Source organism: Pleurodeles waltl, chromosome 2_2 (assembly GCF_031143425.1).
Source record: "Pleurodeles waltl isolate 20211129_DDA chromosome 2_2, aPleWal1.hap1.20221129, whole genome shotgun sequence".
Taxonomy (NCBI): domain Eukaryota; kingdom Metazoa; phylum Chordata; class Amphibia; order Caudata; family Salamandridae; genus Pleurodeles; species Pleurodeles waltl.
The window spans coordinates 1,197,001,205-1,197,021,862 of NC_090439.1; the positions used below are offsets into that span (position 1 = coordinate 1,197,001,205).

General features: G+C 47.2%; 1 protein-coding gene across 1 annotated transcript in view; it reads right to left on the bottom strand.

Moving 5' to 3' along the window:
* Nucleotides 1-20,290, bottom strand: part of LOC138279362 (vomeronasal type-2 receptor 26-like) — a 217,046-nt gene extending 196,756 nt beyond the window's left edge. Inside the window, exons 1-2 of the mRNA XM_069219399.1 lie at nt 20,175-20,290; nt 19,383-19,674 (exon numbers count right to left, since the gene is read on the bottom strand). Coding sequence (XP_069075500.1) covers nt 19,383-19,674; nt 20,175-20,290 — 408 coding nt within the window. The remainder of the gene's footprint in view (nt 1-19,382; nt 19,675-20,174) is intronic.
* Nucleotides 20,291-20,658: the final 368 nt, after the last annotated feature.

Consider the following 20,658-nt stretch of genomic DNA (forward strand, 5'->3'; position numbering starts at 1 on the left):
ATCACCTAGCTTACCTGTAGATTGTCTCTTAGGTAATGACCTAGAGGCCTCAGGTTGGGCTGATGTAGAGTTTTATGCCCATGCAGCAATGCTGGGCATCCCTGAGGAATTGTTCCCTCTCATTTCTACTGAAATGAAAAAGCAAAGGAGAGAAGGCCTGAAAACTCAGGATCCCTCTCCATCAACAGGTAAAAAGGGTATCACAGTATTCCCTAACCACCCTACCATTCAGGATACCATTCCTGTGGTGGGAGAAACCTCTCCTGGGGTGGCACCTGTTCCAAGGGAATCATCAGCTGGCAAAGCTGGACTCCCTGAGGTAGAAGTACCTCTCTGTGGGATAACTAACATTGGTGAGAAGAAGAACACCATTTTAGTTAACATGGAGCATCCCTCCAACCCTCCCAGAGAAACTTTAGTGCAGAAACACTGCACTGCCTCACAACACTTAGGACAGCATCCCTGCCCTAGTGTGGAGCTCATAGGACAGCATCCCTGCCCTGCTCCAACTCAAGAGAAACAGCATCCCTGTTCTCTCTTCCAGCCATATGGACAAAGTTTTTGCCCAGCTATGGCTTTACTGAGACAGCATCCCTGTCTGGCATTTCCATCATTACAAATAGGTTCAGTGGATAATTCCCACTGCTCTAAACTAAAACTTACTGATAGAAACTCTGAAAATACATCTTCACATTGTTGCTTATCTAAAAAACTTCAAACAGGGTGGTTTACATCCCCTCAGGGAAGTAACCATAGAGTGGATGATAAAGGGAGTAACCCGTCTATTGCAGAGCTACTCTCTACTTATCACCACTTAGACAATAAAGTCTCAACTGGCCAAGGTTAGCCTTATTGTCCTTCGTTTGGGGGGGGGTTGTGTGAGAAAGTAGCCTCTTTCTAGCCTTGTTACCCCCACTTTTGGCCTGTTTGTGAGTGTATGTCAGGGTGTTTTCACTGTCTCACTGGGATCCTGCTAGCCAGGGCCCAGTGCTCATAGTGAAGACCCTATGTTTTCAGTATGTTTGTTATGTGTCACTGGGACCCTGCTAGTCAGGACCCCAGTGCTCATAAGTTTGTGGCCTATATGGATGTGTTCCCTGTGTGGTGCCTAACTGTCTCACTGAGGCTCTGCTAACCAGAACCTCAGTGGTTATGCTCTCTCTGTACAAATTGTCACTAACAGGCTAGTGACCAATTTTACCAATTTACATTGGCTTACTGGAACACCCTTATAATTCCCTAGTATATGGTACTGAGGTACCCAGGGTATTGGGGTTCCAGGAGATCCCTATGGGCTGCAGCATTTCTTTTGCCACCCATAGGGAGCTCTGACAATTCTTACACAGGCTTGCCACTGCAGCCTGAGTGAAATAACGTCCACGTTATTTCACAGCCATTTTACACTGCACTTAAGTAACTTATAAGTCACCTATATGTCTAACCTTTACCTGGTAAAGGTTAGGTGCAAAGTTACTTAGTGTGAGGGCACCCTGGCACTAGCCAAGGTGCCCCCACATTGTTCAGGGCCAATTCCCTGAACTTTGTGAGTGCGGGGACACCATTACACGCGCGCACTACATATAGGTCACTACCTATATGTAGCTTCACAATGGTAACTCCGAATATGGCCATGTAACATGTCTAAGATCATGGAATTGCCCCCTCTATGCCATCCTGGCATTATTAGTACAATTCCATGATCACAGTGGTCTGTAGTACAGACCCTGGTACTGCCAAACTGCCTTTCCTGGGGTTTCACTGCAGCTGCTGCTGCTGCCAACCCCTCAGACAGGTTTCTGCCCCCCTGGGGTCAAGCCAGGCTTGTCCCAGGATGGCGGAACAAAGGACTTCCTCTGAGAGAGGGTGTTACACCCTCTCCCTTTGGAAAATGGTGTGAAGGCAGGGGAGGAGTAGCCTCCCCCAGCCTCTGGAAATGCTTTCTTGGGCACAGATGTGCCCAATTCTGCATAAGCCAGTCTACACCGGTTCAGGGGACCCCTTAGCCCTGCTCTGGCGCGAAACTGGACAAAGGAAAGGGGAGTGACCACTCCCCTGACCTGCACCTCCCCTGGGAGGTGTCCAGAGCTCCTCCAGTGTGCTCCAGACCTCTGCCATCTTGGAAACAGAGGTGCTGCTGGCACACTGGACTGCTCTGAGTGGCCAGTGCCACCAGGTGACGTCAGAGACTCCTTCTGATAGGCTCCTTCAGGTGTTAGTAGCCTATCCTCTCTCCTAGGTAGCCAAACCCTCTTTTCTGGCTATTTAGGGTCTCTGTCTCTGGGGAAACTTTAGATAACGAATGCAAGAGCTCATCAGAGTTCCTCTGCATCTCTCTCTTCACCTTCTGCCAAGGAATCGACTGCTGACCGCGCTGGAAGCCTGCAAAACTGCAACATAGTAGCAAAGACGACTACTGCAACTCTGTAACGCTGATCCTGCCACCTTCTCGACTGTTTTCCTGGTGGTGCATGCTGTGGGGGTAGCCTGCCTCCTCTCTGCACTAGAAGCTCCGAAGAAATCTCCCGTGGGTCGACGGAATCTTCCCCCTGCTACCGCAGGCACCAAAAAGCTGCATGACCGGTCCCTTGGGTCTCCTCTTAACACGACGAGCGAGGTCCCTCGAATCCAGCAACTCTGTCCAAGTGACTCCCATAGTCCAGTGACTCTTCAGTCCAAGTTTGGTGGAGGTAAGTCCTTGCCTCCCCACGCCAGACTGCATTGTTGGAAACTGCGTCTTTTGCAAATACTCCGGCTTCCGTGCACTTCCGTTGGAAATCCTTTGTGCACAGCCAAGCCTGGGTCCACGGCACTCTAACCTGCATTGCACGACTTTCTAAGTTGGTCTCCGGCGACGTGGGACTCCTTTGTGCAACTTCGGCGAGCACCGTTTCACGCATCCTCGTAGTAGTGCCTGTTTCTGGCACTTCTCCGGGTGCTACCTGCTGCTGAGAGGGCTCTTTGTCTTGCTCGATGTCCCTTCTCTCTTCTGGTCCAATTTGCGACCTCCTGGTCCCTCCTGGGCTGCAGCAGCGTCCAAAAACACTAACCGCAAGATTTGCAGCTAGCAAGGCTTGTTAGCGTTCTTTCTGCGGGAAAATACTTCTGCACGACTCTCCACAGTGAGTGGGATCCGTCCACCTAAGGGGAAGTCTCTAGCCCTTTTCGTTCCTGCAGAAACCGCAGCTTCTTCTGTCCAGTAGAAGCTTCTTTGCACCCGCAGCTGGCATTTCCTGGGCATCTGCCCATCTCCGACTTGCTTGTGACTTTTGGACTTGGTCCCCTTGTTCCACAGGTACCCTAGATTGGAAATCCACAGTTGTTGCATTGTTGGTTTGTGTCTTTCCTGCATTATTCCTCTATCACGACTTCTTTGTCTTTTGGGGAACTTTAGTGCACTTTGCACTCACTTTTCAGGGTCTTGGGGAGGGCTAATTTTCTAACTCTCACTATTTTCTAATAGTACCAGCGACCCTCTACAAGGTCACATAGGTTTGGGGTCCATTCGTGGTTCACATTCCACTTTTGGAGTATATGGTTTTTGTTGCCCCTATCCCTATGTGTCCGCATTGCATCCTATTGTAACTATACATTGTTTGCACTGTTTTCTAAGACTATACTGCATATTTTTGGTATTGTGTACATATAACTTGTGTATATTTCCTATCCTCTTGCTGAGGGTACACTCTAAGATACTTTGGCATATTGTCATAAAAATAAAGTACCTTTATTTTTAGTATAACTGTGTATTGTGTTTTCTTATGATATTGTGCAAGTGACACTTGTGGTACTGTAGTAGCTTCACACGTCTCCTAGTTCAGCCTAAGCTGCTCTGCTAAGCTACCATTATCTATCAGCCTAAGCTGCTAGACACCCTATACACTAATAAGGGATAACTGGGGCTGGTGCAAGGTGCAAGTACCCCTTGGTACTCACTACAAGCCAGTCCAGCCTCCTACATTGGTTGTGCAGCGGTGGGATAAGTGCTTTGAGACTACTTACCACTCTTGTCATTGTACTTTTCATAAGAGAAAAATATACAAAACAAGTTCAGTGTGTGTACACAGTGCTAAAAGGTTTTGCATTTACTCTTTCCTAAGTGCTGAAAAGTACATCTAAACTTTCTAAAAAGTTCTAAAAAGTTTTAAAAGTCTTTTTTTTCTGTCTTTCTAAAAGTTCTGAAAACTTTTTTCTCTTTTTCTATCACTTTAACTCTCTCTAAAAAATGTCTGTCACAGGCCAAAATGTTGATCTGTCCAAGATTGCATATGATCACCTTAGCTGGAAAGGAGCAAGGAGTCTCTGCATAGAGAGAGGTTTGAGTGTAGGGAAAAATCCTTCCTTGGAATTGTTACTTAACATGCTTAGAGAACAAGATAAGGCTAAAAGTGCCCCATCTGTTGAAAAAGTAGCTAATGGTTCCCAATCTGATCCAGGGACTCCCCCAGGAAAAGATTCAGGAAAGAAACTTCTCAGCCTGCCCATTACTAGACAGTCTAGCATAGTTGGTACTGATGTAGAATCACACCATACAGATAGTGTTGTCTCACATCATAGCAAGAGCATTGTTTCTCACCACAGTAGAACTGATGTGTCTGTTAGCCAAGCTGTTAGGGTGTCTTCTGTAAGGGACAGGTCTCCTTCTGTCCATTCTCACCATACTTCTGTGTCTAGGAATGTCCCTCCCACCCACCCTGAAGACAGATTGTTAGAAAGGGAGCTCAATAGATTGAGAGTGGAACAAACCAGACTGAAGCTCAAGAAGCAACAGCTGGATTTGGAAAGACAGACCTTAGAAGTAGGGAAGGAAAGACAGAAGTTGGGTTTAGAAACCCATGGTGGCAGCAGCAGTATTCCCCATAGTCATCCTGCAAGAGAGCATGATTCAAGGAATCTGCACAAGATAGTTCCCCCTTACAAGGAGGGGGATGACATTAACAAGTGGTTTGCTGCACTTGAGAGGGCCTGTGTTGTACAGGATGTCCCTCAAAGGCAGTGGGCTGCTATCCTATGGCTATCATTTAGTGGAAAAGGTAGGGATAGGCTCCTTACTGTGAAAGAAAGTGATGCCAATAATTTTACAGTTCTTAAGAATGCACTCCTGGATGGTTATGGCTTAACCACTGAACAATACAGGATACAGTTCAGAGAGACCAAAAAGGAGTCTTCACAAGACTGGGTTGATTTTGTTGACCATTCAGTGAAGGCCTTGGAGGGGTGGTTACATGGCAGTAAAGTTACTGATTATGACAGCCTGTATAACTTGATCCTGAGAGAGCATATTCTTAATAATTGTGTGTCTGATTTGTTGCACCAGTACTTGGTGGACTCTGATCTGACCTCTCCCCAAGAATTGGGAAAGAAGGCAGACAAATGGGTCAGAACAAGGGTGAACAGAAAAGTTCATACAGGGGGTGACAAAGATGGCAATAAGAAGAAAGATGGTGAAAAATCTCAAGATAAGCATGGGGATAAGGGTAAAACCAAAGATCCTTCTTCAAATCTTAAACACTCTTCAGAGGGTGGGGATAAAACAAATTCTTCCTCTTCTTCTCAACCCACACACATTAAAAAGCCTTGGTGCTTTGTGTGTAAAAACAAAGGCCATAGGCCAGGGGATAAGTCCAGTCCAGGTAAACCCCCTGAGCCTACCACCACTAATACATCAAGCTCTAGTGCCCCTAGCAGTAGTGGTACTAGTGGTGGGACTGCTGGCAACAGTCAAGTTAAGGGTGTAGTTGGGTTCACTTATTGGTCCATAGTAGAAACTGGGGTAGTCAGTCCCAAGACAGTTTCTGTCACACCTAGTGGCATTGGCCTTGCCACACTGGCTGCTTGTCCCCTTACAATGGATAAGTACAGGCAGACAGTTTCAATAAATGGTGTTGAGGCCTTGGCCTACAGGGACACAGGTGCCAGTATCACTTTGGTGACTGAAAACCTAGTGCACCCTGATCAACACATCATTGGACAACAGTATAAGATTATTGATGTCCATAACTCCACTAAGTTTCTTCCCTTAGCTATAATTCAGTTTAGTTGGGGTGGAGTTACTGGCCCTAAGCAGGTGGTAGTATCACCTAGCTTACCTGTAGACTGTCTCTTAGGTAATGACCTAGAGGCCCCAGGTTGGGCTGATGTAGAGTTTTATGCCCATGCAGCCATGCTGGGCATCCCTGAGGAATTGTTCCCTCTCATTTCTACTGAAATGAAAAAGCAAAGGAGAGAAGGCCTGAAAACTCAGGATCCCTCTCCATCAACAGGTAAAAAGGGTATCACAGTATCCCCTAACCACCCTACCATTCAGGATACCATTCCTGTGGTGGGAGAAACCTCTCCTGGGGTGGCACCTGTTCCAAGGGAATCATCAGCTGGGAAAGCTGGACTCCCTGAGGTAGAAGTACCTCTCTGTGGGATAACTAAAATTGGTGAGCAGAAGAACACCATTTTAGTTAACATGGAGCATTCCTCCAACCCTCCCAGAGAAACTTTAGTGCAGAAACACTGCACTGCCTCACAACACTTAGGACAGCATCCCTGCCCTAGTGTGGAGCTCATTGGACAGCATGCCCTGCCCTGCTCCAACTCAAGAGAAACAGCAACCCTGTTCTCTCTTCCAGCCATATGGACAAAGTTTTTGCCCAGCTATGGCTTTACTGAGACAGCATCCCTGTCTGGCATTTCCATCATTACAAATAGGTTCAGTGGATAATTCCTACTGCTCTAAACTAAAACTTACTGATAGAAACTCTGAAAATACATCTTCACATTGTTGCTTAGCTAAAAATCTTCAAACAGGGTGGTTTACATCCCCTCAGGGAAGTAACCAAATAGTGGATGATAAAGGGAGTAACCCGTCTATTGCAGAGCTACTCTCTACTTATCACCACTTAGACAATAAAGTCTCAACTGGCCAAGGTTAGCCTTATTGTCCTTCGTTTGGGGGGGGGGTTGTGTGAGAAAGTAGCCTCTTTCTAGCCTTGTTACCCCCACTTTTGGCCTGTTTGTGAGTGTATGTCTGGGTGTTTTCACTGTCTCACTGGGATCCTGCTAGCCAGGGCCCAGTGCTCATAGTGAAGACCCTATGTTTTCAGTATGTTTGTTATGTGTCACTGGGACCCTGCTAGTCAGGACCCCAGTGCTCATAAGTTTGTGGCCTATATGGATGTGTTCCCTGTGTGGTGCCTAACTGTCTCACTGAGGCTCTGCTAACCAGAACCTCAGTGGTTATGCTCTCTCTGTACAAATTGTCACTAACAGGCTAGTGACCAATTTTACCAATTTACATTGGCTTACTGGAACATCCTTATAATTCCCTAGTATATGGTACTGAGGTACCCAGGGCATTGGGGTTCCAGGAGATCCCTATGGGCTGCAGCATTTCTTTTGCCACCCATAGGGAGCTCTGACAATTCTTACACAGGCCTGCCACTGCAGCCTGAGTGAAATAACGTCCACGTTATTTCACAGCCATTTTACACTGCACTTAAGTAACTTATAAGTCACCTATATGTCTAACCTTTACCTGGTAAAGGTTAGGTGCAAAGTTACTTAGTGTGAGGGCACCCTGGCACTAGCCAAGGTGCCCCCACATTGTTCAGGGCCAATTCCCTGAACTTTGTGAGTGCGGGGACACCATTACATGCGTGCACTACATATAGGTCACTACCTATATGTAGCTTCACAATGGTAACTCCGAATATGGCCATGTAACATGTCTAAGATCATGGAATTGCCCCCTCTATGCCATCCTGGCATTATTAGTACAATTCCATGATCCCAGTGGTCTGTAGTACAGACCCTGGTACTGCCAAACTGCCTTTCCTGGGGTTTCACTGCAGCAGCTGCTGCTGCCAACCCCTCAGACAGGTTTCTGGCCCCCTGGGGTCAAGCCAGGCTTGTCCCAGGATGGCGGAACAAAGGACTTCCTCTGAGAGAGGGTGTTACACCCTCTCCCTTTGGAAAATGGTGTGAAGGCAGGGGAGGAGTAGCCTCCCCCAGCCTCTGGAAATGCTTTCTTGGGCACAGATGTGCCCAATTCTGCATAAGCCAGTCTACACCGGTTCAGGGGACCCCTTAGCCCTGCTCTGGCGCGAAACTGGACAAAGGAAAGGGGAGTGACCACTCCCCTGACCTGCACCTCCCCTGGGAGGTGTCCAGAGCTCCTCCAGTGTGCTCCAGACCTCTGCCATCTTGGAAACAGAGGTGCTGCTGGCACACTGGACTGCTCTGAGTGGCCAGTGCCACCAGGTGACGTCAGAGACTCCTTCTGATAGGCTCCTTCAGGTGTTAGTAGCCTATCCTCTCTCCTAGGTAGCCAAACCCTCTTTTCTGGCTATTTAGGGTCTCTGTCTCTGGGGACACTTTAGATAACGAATGCAAGAGCTCATCAGAGTTCCTCTGCATCTCTCTCTTCACCTTCTGCCAAGGAATCGACTGCTGACCGCGCTGGAAGCCTGCAAAACTGCAACATAGTAGCAAAGACGACTACTGCAACTCTGTAACGCTGATCCTGCCGCCTTCTCGACTGTTTTCCTGGTGGTGCATGCTGTGGGGGTAGCCTACCACCTCTCTGCACTAGAAGCTCCGAAGAAATCTCCCGTGGGTCGACGGAATCTTCCCCCTGCTACCGCAGGCACCAAAAAGCTGCATGACCGGTCCCTTGGGTCTCCTCTCAGCACAACGAGCGAGGTCCCTCGAATCCAGCAACTCTGTCCATGTGACTCCCTTAGTCCAGTGACTCTTCAGTCCAAGTTTGGTGGAGGTAAGTCCTTGCCTCCCCATGCCAGACTGCATTGTTAAAAACCGCGTCTTTTGCAAATACTCCGGCTTCCGTGCACTTCCGTTGGAAATCCTTTGTGCACAGCCAAGCCTGGGTCCACGGCACTCTAACCTGCATTGCACGACTTTCTAAGTTGGTCTCCGGCGACGTGGGACTCCTTTGTGCAACTTCGGCGAGCACTGTTTCACGCATCATCGTAGTGCCTGTTTCTGGCACTTCTCCGGGTGCTACCTGCTGTTGAGAGAGCTCTTTGTCTTGCTCGATGTCCCTTCTCTCTTCTGGTCCAATTTGCGACCTCCTGGTCCCACCTGGGCTGCAGCAGTGTCCAAAAATGCTAACCGCAAGATTTGCAGCTAGCAAGGCTTGTTAGCGTTCTTTTGGTGGGAAAATACTTCTGCTCGACTCTACACAGTGAGTGGGATCTGTCCAACAAAGGGGAAGTCTCTAGCCCTTTTCGTTCCTGCAGAAACTACAGCTTCTTCTGTCCAGTTGAAGCTTCTTTGCACCCGCAGCTGGCATTTCCTGGGCATCTGCCCATCTCCGACTTGCTTGTGACTTTTGGACTTGGTCCCCTTGTTCCACAGGTACCCTAGATTGGAAATCCACAGTTGTTGCATTGTTGGTTTGTGTCTTTCCTGCATTATTCCTCTATCACGACTTCTTTGTCTTTTGGGGAACTTTAGTGCACTTTGCACTCACTTTTCAGGGTCTTGGGGAGGGCTAATTTTCTAACTCTCACTATTTTCTAATAGTCCCAGCGACCCTCTACAAGGTCACATAGGTTTGGGGTCCATTCGTGGTTCACATTCCACTTTTGGAGTATATGGTTTGTGTTGCCCCTATCCCTATGTGTCCCCATTGCATCCTATTGTAACTATACATTGTTTGCACTGTTTTCTAAGACTATACTGCATATTTTTGGTATTGTGTACATATAACTTGTGTATATTTGCTATCCTCTTGCTGAGGGTACACTCTAAGATACTTTGGCATATTGTCATAAAAATAAAGTACCTTTATTTTTAGTATAACTGTGTATTGTGTTTTCTTATGATATTGTGCAAGTGACACTTGTGGTACTGTAGTAGCTTCACACGTCTCCTAGTTCAGCCTAAGCTGCTCTGCTAAGCTACCATTATCTATCAGCCTAAGCTGCTAGACACCCTATACACTAATAAGGGATAACTGTGCCTGGTGCAAGGTGCAAGTACCCCTTGGTACTCACTACAAGCCAGTCCAGCCTCCTACAAAGTGGAACTATCTGGAGAGTCCATCTTCAGTGGAGTGGGTACTCCCAGGTCTATGTTCCACTGTATAGTCCATTCCCTCTAGAGATATGGACCACTTCAGCAATTTAGGGTTTTCACCTTTCATTTGTTTTAGACACAGTAGAGGTTTGTGGTCTGTCTGAACAATAAAGTGAGTGCCAAACAGGTATGGCCTCAGCTTTTTCAGTGCCCAGACCACAGCAACGGCCTCCCTCTCTATGGCAGACCAATGCTTTTCTCTAGGGGCCGTCCTTCTGCTGATAAAAGCAACTGGTTGATCCTGGCCCTCAGAATTCAGTTGTGATAAGACTGCCCAGACCCCTAATTCAGATGCATCAGTTTGAACAATGAATTTCTTGGAGTAACATGGGCTTTTTAGGACAGGTGCAGAGCACATGGCCTGTTTGAGCTCCTCAAAAGCCTTCTGACAGCTAGCTGTCCATAGTACCTTTTTAGGCATTTTCTTACTTGTGAGATCATTAAGAGGGGCTGCTATAGAGCCATACTTTTTAATGAATCTCCTGTAATACCCTGTGAGGCATAAGAAGGCTCTCACCTGGGTCTGAGTTGTAGGGGGAACCCAATCCATGACTGTCTGGATTTTCCCCTGTAGTGGTGAAATCTGTTCTCCACCTACCAGGTGGCCCAGATAAACTACTTTTCCCTGCCCTATCTGGCACTTTGAGGCCATGATAGTGAGCCCTGCCTTTTGCAGGGCCTCCAAAACTTTGCAAAGGTGGGCCAGGTGCTCATCCCAGGTTGGGCTAAAGACAGCAATATCATCTAGATATGCTGCACTGAAAGCCTCCAACCCTTGCTGGACTGTGTTCACCAACCTCTGAAAAGTGGCAGGTGCATTTTTCAAACCAAAGTGCATCACTGTAAATTGGTAGTGCACTCCTATAGTTGAAAATGCAGTCTTTGGTTTAGCATCTTCTGCCAATTTGATCTGCCAATACAATACCCTGCAGTCAAATCAAAAGTGCTAAGATACTTGGCATATGCCAGTGTATCAATGAGCTCATCTGCCCTGGGTATAGGGTGAGCATCAGTTTTTGTTACCTGATTGAGACCTCTGTAGTCTACACAAAACCTCATCTCCCTCTTTCCATCTTTGGTGTGAGGCTTTGGTACAAGCACCACTGGGCTAGCCCATGGGATTTCAGAAGGTTCAATCACTCCCAGATACAACATTTTCTGCACCTCGTGTTTAATGTTTAATGCAGTCTCTGACATGGTCAGGCTGCCTATAAATCTTACTTTTGACAGGCAGGCTGTCTCCAGTATCAATTGTGTGTTCACACCAGGATGTTGTACCTGGCACAATTAAAAAGAGGTCAGCAAATTGTACTAGGAGATTGATGCAATTGTCTTTCTGTTCTGCAGTCAGACAATCTGCTAAAACTACTCCCTCCACTAAGGCCTCTGCTTCAGTGGTGGAAAAGAGATCAGGGAGAGGGTCACTCTCTTCTTCCTGTCCTTCATCTGTTGCCATGAGCAGGGTGAGATCAGCCCTGTCATAGTATGGTTTCAGGCGGTTGACATGAATCACCCTAAGAGGACTCCTGGCAGTGCCAAACCAACCAAATAGGTAACCTCACCCTTTTTCTCAGCAATTAGATGGGGTCCACTCCATTTGTCTTGGAGTGCTCCTGGGGCCACAGGCTCCAATACCCACACCTTCTGTCCTTGTTGGTACTGGATCAGAACAGCCTTCTGGTCATGCAATTGCTTTTGCAGCCCCTGCCTGGCCTGAAGGTTTTTACTGGCCTTTTTCATGTACTCAGCCATTCTGGATCTTAAGCCAAGTACATAATCCACTATGTTCTGTTTAGGAGCTTTTAAAGGTTGTTCCCAACCCTCCTTCCCAAGAGTGAGTGGACCTCTTACAGGGTGCCCAAAGAGGAGTTCAAAGGGGCTGAAGCCCACTCCTTTCTGGGATACCTCCCTGTAAGCAAAAAGGAGGCAAGGTAACAGGACATCCCATCTCTTCATGAGTTTTTCAGGGAGTCCCATTATCATTTTTTTTAAACCTCTCTACCAGTCCATTAGTCTGTGGATGGTAAGGAGTGGTGGACTTGTAGGTAACACCCCACTCCTTCCACATTGCTTTCAAGTATGCAGACATTGAAGTTGCAACCCCTGTCTGATACTACCTCTTTGGGAAAACCCACCCTGGAAAAGATTCCCAGGAGGGCTTTTGCCACTGCAGGAGCTGTAGTGGTCCTTAGATGAATTGCTTCAGGATATCTTGTGGCATGTTCCACAACCACCAAGATAAGCCTATTGCCTGAAGCAGTAGGAGGGTCAAGGGGGCCAACTATGTCAACCCCTACCCTTTCAAAGGGCACCCCAACCACTGGAAGTGGAATTAGAGGGGCCTTTGGAGTGCCACCAGTCTTGCCACTGGCTTGGCAGGTCACACAAGACTTGCAAAAATCTTTAGTGTCCTCTGACATCCTAGTCCAGTGAAACAAGAGGACAAGTCTTTCCCAAGTTTTGATCTGGCCCAAATGCCCACCCAAAGGAATGTCATGTGCAAGAGTTAGGAGGAACTGTCTGTACTGCAGGGGAATGACCAATCCCCTGGCTGCTCAAGGTTTTGGGTCCCTTGCCTCTGTGTACAAGAGGTTGTCCTCCCATTAAACTCTATGGCTGTCACTGACATCCCCATTTTGCTTTTTGACAGCTTGCTGTCTGAGACCCTTTAATGTGGGACAGGTTTGCTGTGCCACACTCAGCTCTTCACTGGCAGGCCCCCCTCCACCCAAAAGCTCAGCAGTGTCTGCTGCCAGCTCATCTGGTGAAGGTTCTACACAGTGAGGAAATTCCTCTTCCTCAGAACGGGAATCATCTGTAGAGGGAGGGATAGTGGGTAGGGATTTTCCCTTGCTACCCCTAGCTTTAGAGAGCCCTTGATCCATTGTTCCAGGATCCAAGTTACCCTGTCCTTTTTGCTTTTTGGCCTGAGCCCTGGTTAAAACAAAACTATGCCCAGGAATGCCCAGCATTGCTGCATGAGCCTCCAACTCCACTTCTGCCCAAGCTGATGACTCTAAATCATTCCCTAGTAGACAATCTACAGGTAAATTTGAGGCAACCACAACTTTCTTTGGACCATTAACCCCCCTTCCCCCCAGTTGAGATTCACAACAGCCATGGGGTGGCTAAGAGTGTTATTATGAGTGTCTGTCAATTGGTACTGCTGACCAAGTAGGTGTTGTTCAGGGTGGACCAGTTTCTCTATCACCATAGTTACACTGGCTCCTGGGTCCCTGTAGGGCTGGACCTCAACACCATTTATTAGGGGAAGTTGCTTGTACTTATCCATATTAAGGGGACAAGCAACCAAGGTGGCCAAATCAATGGCACCTCCAGAGACTAACACAGCCTCTGTGGTCTCCCTAACAAGACCAACCCCAACTACATTACCAATAGTGAGCCCAGCTACTCCCTTGGATTGGCTATTAGTAGGTTTCCCACCACCACTGCTATTACTAGGGGAACTAGAATTTGCAGCAGGGGTTGTGGTGGTGGGAGATTTTGTGTTTTTCTTTGGACAACTGGAATCAGTTGCCCAATGGCCTTTGACTTTACACAAATAACACTAAGGCTTTTTAGGTTGATTATTGGAAGAGGATTTGGACCCACCGCACCCAGAGGATTTTTGTGGGCCTGATGAAGACTCAGTATGTTTACTTTGGTCCCCACCCTTGTCAGAAGGCTTACCATCCTTCTTCTTGCCATCCTTGTCACCCCCTGTATGAACTTTTCTGTTCACCCTTGTTCTGACCCATTTGTCCGCCTTCTTTCCCAATTCTTGGGGAGAGGTCAGATCTGAGTCTACCAAGTACTGGAGTAATAAATCAGACACACAATTGTTAAGAATATGCTCTCTCAGAATAAGATTATACAGGCTTTCATAACAAGATTGCTATCAGAAATACTGCTGCTGCCACCATGGGGAACTAACCCCAACCTCTGTATTTCCCTCTCTATATCTAGGGATTCCCTATATAAGGCCAGCTGCAGCTGTTTGAGCTTCAGCCTGGTCTCTTCAACCCTCAACCTTTTGAGTTCCCTTTCTAACACGTTATCCTCAGGGTGGGTGTGCTGGGAATGCTTTGACACAGAGGAAATGTGGGATGTTTCAGAGGGGGACCTGTCCCTAACTGTCTGGACCCTAGTAACCTGGCCTCTAGGGATAAAGGATGCCCTACTGTTATGGGAGCCGCTATCACTACCAGCATCACTAGGTGCCCTGCTAGGGGGCAGGACCTGATAAGAACCCTCCCCAGCTTTCTCAAGGAACTCCCCTAAGTAAGACTGGGAAGCTTCCCCATTTTGTAACCACTCCTGAGATGGGCCAGACTGGTTCTGGTCATCTACAATGAGCATGTTAAACAAACCTCTATCCAGGTAGAGACCCCTCAAACTCTTATAGTTTAGACTCTCATATGTTGCATTAACAGTTTTGAGAGTGGACACTACAACAGACATAATAGTATAAGTTTAAGGATAGAAAGAAAGAAAAAGTTTTAGAACATTTGAAAGCACAGAAAAAAAACGTTTTAAAACTTTGGAAAACTTTTAGAAGTTTAAAGAAACTTTTCAGAACTTTGTAAAAAGTTTTAGAATAGAAAAGCAAACTTTTTGGTTATGTGTACATACACTGAACTGTTTGGTATATGATTCTCTTATGAAAAGTACAAAATGACAAAGTGGAAAAGCAGTTACAAGTACTTATCCCACTGCTGTACCACCAATGTAGGAGGCTGGCCAGGCTTGCAGTGGGTACCAAAGGTACTTACACCTTGTGCCAGGTCCAGTTATCCCTTATTAGTGTAGAAGAGGTGTTTCTAGCAGCTTAGGCTGATAGAAGGTAGCTATGGCAAAGCAGCTTAGGCTGAACTAGGAGACATGCAAAGCTTCTACTATACCACTTATATCATATGCACAATATCATACGAAAACACAATACACAGAGTTATTAAAAATAAAGGTACTTTATTTTTATGACAATATGCCACAAGTACCTCAGTGAGTACCCTCAGTAAAAAGGTAAGTAATATACACAAGTTATATGTATACAAACCCAAAACAGCTAAGTGAGAGTCAGAAAAGTAATGCAAACAGTGTAGAATTACAATAGGTTGCAATAGGAGAACATAGGTATAGGGGCAACACAAACCATATACTCCTTAAGTGGAATGCGAATCACAAATGGACCCAAGACCTATGTGAGCTTGTAGAGGGTTACTGGGGCTGTAAGAAAACAGTCAGGGTGTCCAAGATACCCCACTCCAAGACCCTGAAAAGTAGGAGTAAAGTGCACCTAATACCCAAAAAGAGCACAATAGTTGTGATAGGGGGATTCTGCAAGAACAACAAACACCAGCAGTGCACTGACAACGGATTTCCGGGCCTGAGGACCTGTAAGGCAAGGGGACCAAGTCCAATAGTCGTGACAGTGTCCATGGGGGGCAGTAGCCCAGGAAACCCTGGATGAAGGTGCAAGGAAGCTACCTCCGGATGAAAGAAGCTTGGAATTCTGCAAGAAAGAAGAGGACTAGGAACTTCTCCTTTGGAAGACAGGTGTCCCACGTCGCGATGAAGGTTGAAGACGTGTTCCCAAGCAGAAATACCTCAAACAAGCCTTGCTAGCTGCAAGGGTCGCATTAGAGGTTTTTGGGTGCTGCTGAGGACCAGGAAGGACCAGGATGTCGCCTTTTGGAGGAGGAGACAGAGGGGGCACTCAGCAACTCAGAGAGCCCTCACAGAAGCAGGCAGCACCTGCAGAAGTACCGGAACAGGCACGTAGAAGATCTGAGGACAGCGGTCGACTCAGAGTCACAAAGGAGGGTCCCACAATGTCGGAGTCCAACTCAGCGAGTTGGGCAATGCAGGAATGAGTGCTGGGGACCAAGGATAAGCTGTGCACAACGGAAGTCCTGGAAAAGTGAACAGAAGCCGGAGCAGCTGCAAATCACGCAGTACACAGGTTTGCTGTCTGGCGTGAGCACTGGGCCCTAGCTAGCAGGATACCAGTGAGACAGTGAAAGCACCCTGACATATACTCACAAACAGGCCAAAAGTGGGGGTAACAAGGCTAGAAAAAGGCTACCTTCCTACAGTTAGGCACCACACAGGGAACACATACAGGGCACAAACCTATGAGCACTGGGGTCCTGGCTAGCAGGATCCCAGTGACACATATCAAACACACTGACAACAAAGGGTTTCCACTATGAGCACTGGGTCCTGGCTAGAAGGATCCCAGTGAGACAATAAAAACAACCTAACATATACTCACAAACAGGCCAAAAGTGGGGGTAACAAGGCTAGAAAGAGGCTACCTTCCTACAGTGTGCCACTCAGAATTGGTAAAATTAGTCACTAGCATGCAGTGACAATTTTAAAAGCAGAGAGAACATAAACACTGAGGTTCTGATTAGCAGAGCCTCAGTGATACAGTTAAGCACCACACAGGGAACACATACAGGGCATACTTTATGAGCACTGGGGTCCTGACTAGCAGGATCCCAGTGACACATAGGCAAAAACAAACATACATACAGTAAACATGGGGGTAACATACCAGGCAAGACTGGCCATGACCTGCTGCTGCCAACCCCTCAGACAGGTTTCTTCCCCGCTGGGGTCTGGGCAGCCCAGTCACAGGAAGGCAGAACAAAGGACTTCCTCTGAGAGAGGGTGTTACACCCTCTCCCTTTGGAAATAGGCTTGAAGGGCTTGGGAGGAGTGGCCAGTGCCAGCAGGTGACGTCAGAGACCCCTCCTGATAGGTGCTTACCTCTTACAGTAGCCAAGCCTCCTTTCTTAGTAGCCAAAACTCCTTTTCTGGCTTTTTAGGGTCTCTCCTCTGGGCTATTCCTCAGATAACGAATGCAAGAGCTCACCAGAGTTCCTCTGCACTTCCCTCTTCGACTTCTGCCAAGGATCGATTGCTGTCTGCTCAAGGACGCCTGCATAACCACAACAAAGTTGCAAGAAGACTACCAGCAACATTGTAGCGCCTCATCCTGCTGGCTTTCTCGACTGTTTTGCTGGTGGTGCATGCTCTGAGGGCTCCCTGCCTTCACCCTGCACTGGAAGCCAAGAAGAAATCTCCCCTGGGTTGACGGAATCTTCCCCCTGCCAACGCAAGCACCAAACTTCTGCATCACCGGTCCTCTGGGCCCCCTCTCATCCTGACAAGCGTGCTCCTTGGAACACAGGAGCTGGGTCCAAGTGTCTTCCACAGCCTCCACACGCCAGACAGTAATCCTGTGCACTGCGTGAACTGCAGCTGCTCGGGCTTCTGTACAGTTGTGCAAGACTTCCTTTGTGCACAGCCTAGCCTGGCTCCCCAGCACTCCATCCTGCATTGCCCAACTCGCTGAGTTTGACTCCGACGTCGTGGGACCCCCTTTTGTCACTCTGAGTCGACCGCCTTCCTCAGATGTGCCACCTTCCTTTGTTGCAGAATCTTCAGCTTCTTCCACCCGGAGGCAGCCCTTTCGCACCTTCATCTGGGGTTTAGTGGGCTCCTGCCCCCCCTGGACACTTGCGTGACACTTGGACTTGGTCCCCTTCCTTTACAGGTTCTCAGGTCCAGGAATCCATTTTCAGTGTTTTGCAGTCAGTTGTTGTCCTTGCAGAATCCCCTATCTCAACTTTACTGTCTTTCTGGGGTAGTAGGGTAACTTTACTCATACTTTTCCAGGTTTTGGGGTGGGGTATCTTGGACACCCTTAGTGTTTTCTTACACTCCCAGCGACCCTCTACACACTACACTAGGCCTGGGGTCCATTCGTGGTTCGCATTCCACTTTTGGAGTATATGGTTTGTGTTGCCCCTAGGCCTATTTCTCCCTATTGCATTTTATTGTGATTCTACATTATTTGCACTACTTTTCTCACTGTTACTTACCTGATTTTGGTTTGTGTGTATATATTTTGTGTATATCACTTACCTCCTAAGGGAGTATATCCTCTGAGATACTTTTGGCATTTTGTAACTAAAATAAAGTACCTTTATTTTTAGTAACTCTGAGTATTGTGATTCTTATGATATAGTGCAATATGGTATAAGTGGTATAGCAGGAGCTGTGCATGTCTCCTAGTTCAGCCTAAGCTGCTCTGCTATAGCTACCTTTATCAGCCTAAGCTGCTAGAACACCTCTAACCTACTAATAAGGGAAATCTGGTCCTGGCACAAGGTGTAAGTACCACAAGGTACCCACTAGAAGCCAGGCCAGCCACCTACATGCCGCGGTCACTGTATCTTGGCGGCCGTCAGCACGGCGGTCGGCGGCATTTACCGTCAGGGTTGTAATGAGGGCCTAAGACTCTTAGGCCCTGATTTATACTTTTTTTGCTCTGCATTACCGTCATTTTCTGAAGAAAAATTTTATGTTTTAAGTTAGCGCAGCTTTTGCGTCAATAAATGACGGCAATGCAGCGCAAAAAAGTATAAATCAGGGCCTTATTCTTTTGAAAATTCATATCTTGACTTGTTTATGGTTGATTTTTGTCGCTTTGATAATTATTACCTATTTTTCTTACTTGGTGTGATGTTCATTTTGTAGTGTTTCCACTGTATTACAAATACTCTATACATTGCTTCTGAAGTTAAGCCTGCCTGCTTGTGCCAAGCTACCAAGAGGGTGAGGGGGGGGTTAACTGAGGGTGATTGTCCTTTACCCTGACTAGAGTGAGAGTCCTTGCTTGGACAGGGGGTAACCTGACTGCCAATCAAAGATTCAATTTCTAACAGTGCGCATGCTGCAGTTAATGCATGCGCTGTAGTTTGTGCATGCACTGTAGTTAGTGCGCATGCCGTAGTTAGTGCGCATGTTGTAGTTAGTGCATGTGCTGCAGTTAATGCATGCGCTGTAGTTAGTGCATGCACTGTAGTCTGTGCTCATGTTGTATTTAGTGCGTGTGCTGTAGATAGTGCATCTGCTGTAGTTAATGCACATGCTGTAGTTAGTGCACACAATTTAGTTGGAATCAGGTTCACGGATCCTTTCTGCTCCGATGCACAGTCACAGGACGTGATGGGGACTGTGATAATGTCCTTTGTATTCCAAAGGACGTACAAGACAAGCAGCAGAAAGTGGACACTATGTGTAACCTGGTCCAAAGTTATATGATATCACTTTTGTCCAAATGATAAATTGACGTCTCTTGGAATGTTTTAGGTCCTGAGCATCATTTCTGATGCAACATATTACAGGACATCTCTATAAGGCCTTGAGCTGAGCCCCCTGGTACTGAATGACTGGCAGTGTCCTAAGAAAAGCATTGAAAGAGAAGTGAGGCTGGCGCCTACCTGCGGATAATTGTACAGCGCCAGGAGCTGGGCCATGGAGTAGGTGGTCGAAGAGGACAGGTCGCCGATGAAGCCAACCAGGGCACCTTCGCTTTGACACCTGTAGTTTGGAACTGCTTCATTTTGCTGTGACATGATGCTCAGGGTGCTCTGAAGAGCCTTCATCTCACTAGCACAGGAGTCAAATATATGGTACCCCAGGGTGACGTTTGGTAAAAGAGTGGGGTTTAGGTTAATCTCCTCCACGGCGTAGATGAAGACCAGGACCTGCAGAACCTGCTCAAATGAACCCCTGAAAGAACAAGAAACACATCAGAAAATTACAGCTTTGTCACTGCTTTCAACATTGGCAGTGAAGCAGGAATAAAGAGAAATGAACTGTACAGGAGGTATTTGTTTTAGAGGTGTCAGAAGCTGATCATTTCAAGAGCAGTGCTGCAGCTTCCCTTGCTCTCTCTGCTTCATCCTAGGTTCTGATGACCTAATGTGCTGCTTCCACCTGCTGTATGTGGCAGCAGATCACCTCAAAGTTCTCCCATCCATATCAGAGATTCTGGGAGAAATGTGCTGTGGTCCAACAGTGCACCACCCCACATCCCCCCACCCCATGAAAACATGAAGCATCTCTGCAACTTGCTTGTCAAAGAGCTACAAGATCACCAGACTTGAAACTATGGCCATGGGAAAGGAACCAGACAGTTATACTGGACCACTACACATTGCAGCAGCCTGTCCCTCTCAAACACCCACACGTTTGTACATGTTATGAAAGAGGTCCCTCAACCTCACTACTGTGTACGGTGCTGCATTGGAGCATATCTAGTACCAGTGTCAATACCATCACCAGTACCAACATCAGTACCCACGCCTGCACCAAAGCTAACACCAACACCAGCAACAACATCCATACCTGCAACAAAATCAACAACGGTACCAAACTAACACCAACACCAGCAACAACATTAACACCTACAACAAAGCCACCACTTGCGTCAACCTAACACCAACACCAGCAACTACACCAAAAATCAACATCTGCACAACATTTAACACTCAACACCAGCACCAAAATCAATAACAACGGCACCAACACCATCAACAACACAAACTACATCACCGCACCAAGACCTCCACCAGAACCAACACCTGCACAAAAACTAGCACCAACACCACCATCAGCTCCAACACCAATGCCAGCAACAACACCAAAACAAACACCTGGACAAAAAAACTATCACTAACAATAGCAACCAAAATCAGTAACAACACCACCACC